Source organism: Humulus lupulus, chromosome 8 (assembly GCF_963169125.1).
Source record: "Humulus lupulus chromosome 8, drHumLupu1.1, whole genome shotgun sequence".
NCBI classification, from domain to species: Eukaryota; Viridiplantae; Streptophyta; class Magnoliopsida; order Rosales; family Cannabaceae; genus Humulus; species Humulus lupulus.
Window position 1 is genome coordinate 171,364,581 of NC_084800.1, and position 8,951 is coordinate 171,373,531.

At 38.4% G+C, this 8,951-nt stretch overlaps 2 protein-coding genes and 1 non-coding gene across 3 annotated transcripts; 2 read left to right on the plus strand and 1 right to left on the minus strand.

Annotated features, from left to right (window-relative positions):
• Positions 1–5,797: 5,797 nt before the first annotated feature.
• LOC133796256 (uncharacterized) lies at positions 5,798–7,015 on the plus strand. Its single transcript, XM_062233728.1, has 2 exons — positions 5,798–5,930; positions 6,054–7,015. Exons 1-2 carry the CDS (start codon positions 5,798–5,800, stop codon positions 7,013–7,015), a joined length of 1,095 nt encoding a protein of 364 aa, XP_062089712.1.
• LOC133798793 (small nucleolar RNA R71) lies at positions 6,296–6,402 on the minus strand. Its single transcript, XR_009876012.1, has one exon. It is a non-coding gene; the product is annotated as a small nucleolar RNA R71 (small nucleolar RNA).
• A 431-nt stretch (positions 7,016–7,446) lies between the features above and the next one.
• Positions 7,447–8,228, plus strand: LOC133796257 (uncharacterized). Its single transcript, XM_062233729.1, has 2 exons — positions 7,447–7,696; positions 7,786–8,228. Exons 1-2 carry the CDS (start codon positions 7,447–7,449, stop codon positions 8,226–8,228), a joined length of 693 nt encoding a protein of 230 aa, XP_062089713.1.
• The last annotated feature ends 723 nt before the right edge of the window (positions 8,229–8,951 follow it).

Sequence of the window (8,951 nt, forward strand, 5' to 3'; positions counted from 1 at the left end):
AGCGATCTCTAGCATGATCCCTAATCCCGAGCCTGAGCGGTAAAACCTAGTCACAATGCAAACTTCAGATTAAAATACTAGCCTTCTAGACCTTGAATTCCACTAAACCGGGTAGTAGAATCCTTCCTAAGCCTTGACATTTGGGTTCCTGAGTTTAAAACCCTCAAATGACCATTTTCCCCAAATTTGAGCCGCAACCCGCCCCCTAGGACCGCTGCCCGCTACAATTTAGAGAGTACAACTCGCTTTGCTAAAGCTCACGGGCTGCGGCACGCCTCGCTTGTGCCACGACGTCTGGGCAAAATTAGAGACTTCCTAGGCCTCTTCCCACATAGGGGCCGAAGTGCCTAAAGAACAAGGTTGTGGCGCGAGCCCAAAATACCCAAAAATCCACCATTTTTCATATTTCTAAACCTCCTCCAAATCGATCTAAACATGTTCTAATGCCCAAAGTGAGACCTAAAACACTTTCGTTGTACCCAGAGCAGTACATAAACCATAAAATCTTAACCAAAACTTTATTACAACCTAAATTCAATCACTTGAGTTGAAAACCCCAAAACTCTAAAAAAAACAGAGAGATTTAGTAAAAATACTGGCACAAAACCTTACCTCTGTGATGAATTTAACCCTGAGCTAGTTCCTCATTACTTCTAGCTTGCTTTCCCCAAATCATCAGCATCAAATCCTCAACTTCTGGGAAATTTTCTTCAAAATTCTCAAAACTTCTCCAACGAACAACAGAGGGAGAGAGAGCCGTGAGAGAGAGAGAGAGAGAGATAGGCTGAGAGTTTTTGTTTTGTTTTTTCTTAGTTCTAGTACCCTGTTCAGCTTGAGCGTATCCTCAACTACATAATGTCCAAAGTACCCTTAAGTCTATCCGTAATCCCTTAATGCCACCAAGGGAAATCCCGTCATTTTCCATATCCCACTAATTCTTCGAGTGTTCCAATAATTTCACGACATACTCAAATGATAGCTAATTCGCTACCCGTTACCCGGTAATCCCAAACATACCCTATATACCCATAATACCCCTAGGCTCACCCCGAGCCGAGTACTCGACCCCGTTTTGACTATTTCGCTATTCTGCTCCCTGGGCCCATCTCGGATCGCACATCACAAATATATCACCACAATCTTGTGGTTTCAAGCATAACATACATATAATTCATATTTATGCCCTCAATGGGCTACAACTATGCCCCTATTAATCAAAATGGGCCCACATGCATATTTAATTCACCTAAACATGCATCTCTAATCACATAATAATTTAATCAACGTAATAACATAATTAAATCAATTAATGCCATATCGACATTCTGATCAAGGCACTAAGCCTTATTAACAAATTTGGGGTGTTACAGTATCCATTTAAATTCTTTAATTTTTTGTTAAGTTTCTTGCTCAAATCTAACTTCTGACATTCTTGCAGGGTATGATAACTCTCGCCCATACCTGAACTGAAGCCCTTGAAGTTGCAGAGTCATTAAAGAAGTCACGGGTAGCTGTGAAGAACTTCAAGGATTCAAACACTATCAACTATAACCTTTGCAAGGAGCTTTGGGATGACTTGAAGGACAAAATCACCGAGGGTATAAACACAGGAAATGTTATTAAGGCACTCGAGGAGGCGAGGACCAAGCAAACGCACTAGATCGAGGAACTTAAGCAGACGAGGAGAGACCTTGACGAGCATGTAATGCAGATGAAGGTGGCGCAACAGAAGCTGACGGATGAGAAAAAGGCATTCAAGGAGGTGCTAGCCAAAGAAAAAAATTTACATTCTTCAAATCTAACAAGGTTCGGAAGTGCCTCCTTCAATTTCTTTTTTCATGTTTTGGAAAAACAATAAGGAAGCCCACTTCGACTATCTGCCCGCCAACCTTCGGGATAAAGATATTGCTAAATGTTTAGCCCACGAGAAGGAAGAGTTAGCTACTGCTTCCTCAGAAGTCTCCTTAAATCCTAATGGCAATCAAAGGCCCGAGCAGGACGATGCTGAGGAAGTCAAGCCTTGAGCAGGAGTGTCCTTGGCATTATATAATTTATTTTCATTTGTTTGTCGGTTGAACCGTTAGGTTTGCGATTACAAAACATTGGTGATGTCCGAGAAGCATTTAATCTTGATTATAAACTACTTATTAATTTTATCTTGATATAACAATTTAAATGTTATATATGTTTTCATGTAATTAATGAATATAGCAAAACACTTATAAATTTTGAAATTTTTCTAAGTGCTACTCAGTTGTGCTTTTTTCCTTATTTGCTTATGTGTGACTATGTATACCCTATAGCCCCCCCCCCCCCCCCAAGTGACCGAGTAGGTCAATCCTCGTCACTTTCCAAGTAACCAGTCCTAGTCAAGCTAACACAACTGCTTGATTTCATTTCATGAAGTAATATGTGGTTAAAAAATCTCACATGTTAAGCAATACTTGTTATAATAACAAAAGTTGGCAATATTGGGTGTGTCTAGCACACTCCCTTATAAATATCTCATAATAACATGGAAAAAACGTGTCTATTGAATAAAAAATTCTACGAGCAATGAATGTTTTGAATGAAAATATTAAGAATTTAATTAATCAAAGGTTATTGGTAATATTAAGGGAAAAAACGTGCCTAATAACCACATAACTAAAATAAAATTATTGGCTAAGTAATAATTGGTGGTCAAAAAATGGGCAATACGTGCCTTACCATTGAAATTAAATATAGAATAAAAAATTGGGCAATAATCATGCCTTTACAAGTAAAGTGAAAATAGAACAATATTGGTCGAAATAAGTGGGCAAAGTGTACCTCTCGACTAATGTTTTTTGATAATATTTCTGCAAGTGACCATTCCAGTATCTTGCAACTAGTTCACCATTCAATCGAGCAAATTTATACGTTCCTGGCTGTAAAATGTCATTCCCAATCAGGTCCCAAAACTTCTGCTATAGGGTCTTTAGTGTTTTGGAATACTTGTTGCACCAAATTTTCTATCTTTGACACGAGAGTTAAAGTACCATGCCACTTTCGGATGGTAAGCAACCACTTGCAATTGTGATTTCTCCCTTTGTTCATCAATCAGGTCAAGGGTTTCAGCTAACAGTTGGTGGTTTTGTTCTTGGTCGTACGTACTCCTTCGATGTGATGGGGGAGTTAACTCAACAGGTGTCATAGCTTCATATCCATAAGCTAAAGAGAATGGAGTATGGCCAGTTGAGGTATGAGCAGCAGTGTGATATGACCATAACACTTATGGTAGAATGTTTGACCAATTTCCTTTAGCCTACTCGAGTCATTTTTTCATAGTGTCCTTCAATGTTTTGTTGAAATCTTCTACTTATCCATTATCTTGAGGATGTGCCATTGCTGAAATGCTTTTACTGATACCATGTCGAACACAAAAGTTTGTGAACATATCGCTGTCAAACTGGGTGCCGTTATCTGAAACTATTTTCTTTGGTAGCCCATACCTGTAGATGATATTTTTTACTACAAAACTAGCACCTTCTTTGAAGTAATGGTAGCCAGTGATTCTGCTTCAATCCACTTACTGTAATAATTCACTCCGAGCAATGTGAATTTGACTCCACCCTTTCCTGTTGGCAGTTGCCTGATTAAGTCAATGCCCCACACAACAAAGCGCCATGGACTTTGCATCTGTTTAAGTTCGTTGGGATCTGCTCAAGGTATTTTGGGAAATCTTTGGCACTTGTCACATTTTTCGCACATACTCCATATAATCTCATTGTTGGCCAAAAATATCATTCTTACAATATCTTCTTAGCTAGACTTTGCTCCCTACGTCATTGCCACAGAATTCCTCATGTACTTCGATCATTAGCAGATGTGCTTATGCTATAGTAACGAACTGAAGTAGAAGCATCGAGTACCCTTTAAGGTAAATTAATCCATCAACGATTATGTATCTAGCAGGTTGCCTTGAATTTTTTCGAGCCTCATTTCTTTCTTGACATAACATTCCTTGCTCCAAGTATGTTGCAATTGGAGTCATCCATGAGGGGGCGTTGATAACTCTAGGAATTAGAGTTATTTTTATGCTTGTAAACTTATATTTTTATCAAGAAACAGTCATTTAGGTTGTTTTGTAGTGTCTTTCTTTTAGTTTTGTCAAATATTAAATATAATAATATATTATTAAATATTAGTATAATGCTGGAAAAATATACCCTAAATTGTGAATTTTCGCCTTGGTAGGTGGTTGGTAGAATTTTGGACATTCGAAAAGAAATTGAAGTTTTAAATGGTCCTAGCAGGAGGGAATACTGGAGCATTGTAGCAGCACTGCATCTGCCCAGTCAGCTGCTTTAAGGGCCCACGTGGTAAAGTAATTGGCCAACACAGTTTCTTTTTTTATTTATTTATGTAATTTGGGCTGAGCAATAATTAAAAGGATTGTGGGCCATTAAAAGCTTGTGGAACCATTGCGCTTGAAGAAAAAAAGAAGAAAAACAGAAAACAAAGGCCCACGTGGGGCAAAAAGGACCAATGGATAGGAAACCTATTATCATCATCTTTTTCCCCAACTAGAAAAAGACACACGCTCAGACCAAGAAACCAGAGCAGCCGCCTGATATATTTGGAGAAGTATATACATATATATTTGGGGGAGAGCTTTAAAACGTGAAGGAGAAGAAGAAAAGCAAAGAGAAAAAGCTAGAAGAAAAAGACAACTTGGAGACATCCAATTGGCTTGCCATTCTTACTCCACTCTTAGTTTTTCTTTAATTTATCTTTTAAATTTCTGATTATGGATTGTTATTATTTGGGTATTTTTGGGATTGTATTCATGAGCTAAACTCTAAATAGCTAGGATAATTTGAACCCTATTATGTGAATTTTCTTGGTACATTCATATTGATGCATATGCAATTTTAGGTTTATTCATTCAAATATTTCTCATGATTAATACTTGCTAATGATTGATCATCTTTAGTAAGATTTTGGGTTAATGTTCAAATCTGAAAATTTTGGAACTAATTGACACACTGTTTGAATGGTGCATGCTTGAATTCATTGATTTCAATATTGTAGTGATATAGACATATATTATTACCATGAAAGTCTTATGGAATTGATGCTTGAATTAAATCTTTGAAATTGAATTAGCATAGACATATTTGATTTAATTAAAAGATTAGAATCATAGTTTTTGACGAAAGCCTATGAAAATTAATTAAAATTATGGACTACTAGACCACCAGTTGCAGCAGCATCAGTCCAGCATCACTGTCAGAGTTGCATATTAAGGGGGATAATTATTCTAGTTGTCGTCATACTATTTGTTACTCCTTGAATCAATTTTCCTGAGTCGTTTCTTTTATTTTTTTTCTGCATTTAATTAGTATTTAATTACTTAGTTCTTAGACCACAATCTCTTTACTTAATTTTAGTGCTTTTAAATCATTTTGTTAGAACTTAGTTTCACAATAAAAAAACTAAAAAAATAGTCCTTGTAGAGACGATATCTGGTACTTGTTATTGTATTACTTGTTGTTAACAGTGTACACTTGCACTTTGCTTAAATTTACGCAACAATATTTTGGCGTCGTTGCCGGGGACTGTTTAAAGTCATTTAATGTGAAATTAAGTATATTGCAATTTGGTTTAAAAATAATTTTGTGCTAACATGGGTGATTCTCGTGTAATTTCAGGTTTACACAGTGTATGAACGAGAATCAAGACCCTGAACTACTTCCCATTGATCCAGAAATTGAGCATACATTTAGAAGAAGGAGAAAGATACAAAAATAAAAAAGGGGAGTAGTGATGATGGATGCTAAGCAAGGAGCTCAACAGGGAACCACTCAAAGGGCAGCAAGAGAGAGTAGCTCAAGAGAGAGTAGTTCAAGGGGGAGTAGCTGCCAATAATGGGGAAAATGCAGTGATTGTGGCTGATAACAGAGATCGTGCTATTAGGCAATATGCTCTCCCCCTCTACAATGAGATCAATCTGGGCATCGTTAGACCAGAAATCTAGGCTACACAGTTTGAGTTAAAGCCCATTATGTTCCAAATGCTTCAAACTGTAGGCCAGTTTAGTGGGATGCCGACAGAGGATCCTCACCTTCATCTTCGATTTTTCATTGAAGTGAGTGATTCATTCAAGCTTCCCGGAGTTACAGAAGATGCCTTAAGACTGAAGTTGTTCCCATACTCCTTGAGAGATAGAGCGAGAGCTTGGTTGAACTCTTTGCCATCTGATTTTGCGACTACTTGGCAAGAGTTAGTTGAGCGGTTTTTGATGAAGTATTTCCCTCCCACTAAGAATGCCAAGCTCCGCAATGAGATTACTTCATTTCAGCAACTTGATGAAGAATCTTTATATGAGGCATGGGAGCGATTTAAGGAGTTGTTGCACAAATGCCCTCATCATGGTATTCCTCATTGCATCCAGATGGAGACATTTTATAATGGTCTAAACGCCCATACTAGAATGGTATTTGATGCTTCACCAAATGGGGCTCCTCTTGCTAAGTCCTATAATAAAGCATATGAAATCCTTGAGAGGACATCCAACAACAACTATCAGTGGCCCACTACTAGATCAACTACAGGTAGAAAGGTGGCTGGTATTCATGAGGTAGATGCCATCATTTCTTTGGCAGCCAAAGTTTCCTCTATTTCGAATATGCTCAAGACAATGAGCATGGGAATGAATCATTCAATGGGGCAGACTATGGGGACAAAAATAGGGCACATGGAAAACATTTCTTGTGTGTATTGTGGTGAGGGTCATACTTTTGATAACTATCCTTCCAATCCAGCAGTTGTGTGTTACATGGGGAATCAAAATAGGAATGGTCCATATTCTAATTTCTACAACCCATCATGGAGGAAACATCCCAACTTCTCATGGAGTAATCAAGGGGTTGACCCTAGCAATTCTTCTATGCCACCAAGACCGAATTTCCCACCGGGTTATTCCCCACAAGCACCACAACAAAAGCCACAACAACAAGCAATGCAATCTACTCTCTTGAGAACATGTTGAAGGAGTATATAGTGAAGAATGAAGCCATGATCCAAAGCCAAGCAGCATCATTGAGAAACTTAGAAAACCAAGTTGGGCAACTAGCTATTGAGCTTAGAAATAGACCCCATGGTACCTTACAAAGTGATACTGAGAATCCAAGAAATGCGAGCAAGGAACATTGTAAAGCCGTCACTTTGAGAAGTGGGAAGGAGTTGGAGAATTCCAAGAAAAATTATGAGCATGAGGGTGAGCCCTCTTCAATCCAAATAAATGAGGAAATCAAAAGAGATGCTGAAATTCCTAGTGTACAAAAATCTTCCTCTACCCAGAATGCTGCAGGAATACCGGAGCATAAGCACTCAGACAACTCAATTTCAAAGTAGCCACCTCCATTTGCCCAACATTTTCAGAAGAAAAAGTTGGATTTGCAATTCAAGAAATTTCTAGATATGTTGAAGCAGTTGCATATCAACATCCCACTTGTAGAGGCACTTGAGCAAATGGCTAACTATGTGAAATTTATGAAAGTTGTTCTTACAAGGAAGAGAAGGTCAGGAGAGTTTGAAATCGTGGCTCTAACCAAAGAGTGTAGTTCATTTAGGCAAGACAAGTTGCCACCAAAGTTGAAGGATCCTGGGAGTTTCACTATTCCTTGTACTATTGGAGATACTTATTGTGGGATGGCTTTATGCGATTTGGGTACCAGCATTAACTTGATGCCAATGTCTATTTTCAAGCAATCGGGGATTGGAGAAGTTAGACCTCTATAGTTACTCTTCAACTTGTAGATAGATCTCTTGCTCATCCAGATGGCAAGATTGCAGATGTGTTGGTGAGGGTAGACAAATTCATATTCCCTGCTGATTTTATTGTGCTGGACTATGAGGCGGATAGAGAGGTGCCCATTATCTTGGGGAGGCCATTTCTTTCAACAATAAGAACTTTGATAGATGTGCAAAAGGGTGAGCTTACTATGAGGGTCCAAGATGAAAAGGTGACTTTTAATGTTTTTAAGGCTATGAGATTTCATGTTGAGGTCGAGGAATGCTCAGTGGTTATAATGGTAGATTCATTGGCATCAAGGGAATTTGAAACTAGTAATGTTGATGATCCATTAGAGAGGTTATTGTTGTTTGACTCTCACAATGATGAAGATGAGGAGGAGTTCTTAGCTTGGTTGGAGGCTAATTCTCAAGGGTTAAGAACAAGAGGCCGATTTGATTCATTGTAGTTGTTGTCTAGGGAGTTCAAAGCTCCCAAACCATCCAGTGAAGAGCCACCTGAGTTGGAGTTGAAAGTCTTGTTATCACATTTGCGATATGCGTACTTGGGTCCATCATCCACTTTACCTGTCATTATTTTGGCGGAGTTGAATCATGATCAAGAAGAAAAGTTGCTCGAGGTTTTGAGAAAGTTCTAAAAGTCCATTGGGTGTACTATTGCAGATATTCGAGGTATTAGTCCTTCTTTATGTATGCATAAGATCTTGTTTGAAGACAGTGAAAAAGGTTCTATTAAGGGGCAAAGAATACTAAATCCTATCATGAAGGAAGTAGTGAAGAAAGAAATCATCAAGTGGTTCGATGCTGGCATTATTTATCCTATCTCTGACAGTTCATGGGTGAGTCTTGTACAATGTCTACCTAAGAAGGGTGGGATCACAATGGTGAAGAATGAAGACAATGAGTTGATTCCTACTAGAACTACAGGAAGCTAAACAAGGCCACTAGGAAGGATCATTTCCCTCTTCCTTTCATTGATTAGATGCTAGACAGACTTGCTGGGAGAGAGTACTATTGTTTCCTAAATGGGTATTCTGGTTACAATCAAATGGCAGTGGCCCCAGAAGATCAACACAAGACTACATTCACTTGCCCATATGGTACCTTTGCATTTAGGAGAATGCCCTTTGGTTTATGCAATGCTCCTGCTACATTTCAGTGATATATGATGG

What these genes read in the sequence shown, in the direction of transcription:
- LOC133796256 (XM_062233728.1), top strand. Translation starts at nt 5,798, where the DNA reads ATGCTAAGCAAGGAGCTCAACAGGGAACCACTCAAAGGGCAGCAAGAG. An exon ending in TGTGGCTGATAACAGAGATC is followed by an intron (nt 5,931 to 6,053) that starts GTGCTATTAGGC and finishes TTCAAACTGTAG; the next exon opens with GCCAGTTTAGTGGGATGCCG.
- LOC133796257 (XM_062233729.1), top strand. Translation starts at nt 7,447, where the DNA reads ATGTTGAAGCAGTTGCATATCAACATCCCACTTGTAGAGGCACTTGAG. An exon ending in GATGGCTTTATGCGATTTGG is followed by an intron (nt 7,697 to 7,785) that starts GTACCAGCATTA and finishes TTCAACTTGTAG; the next exon opens with ATAGATCTCTTGCTCATCCA.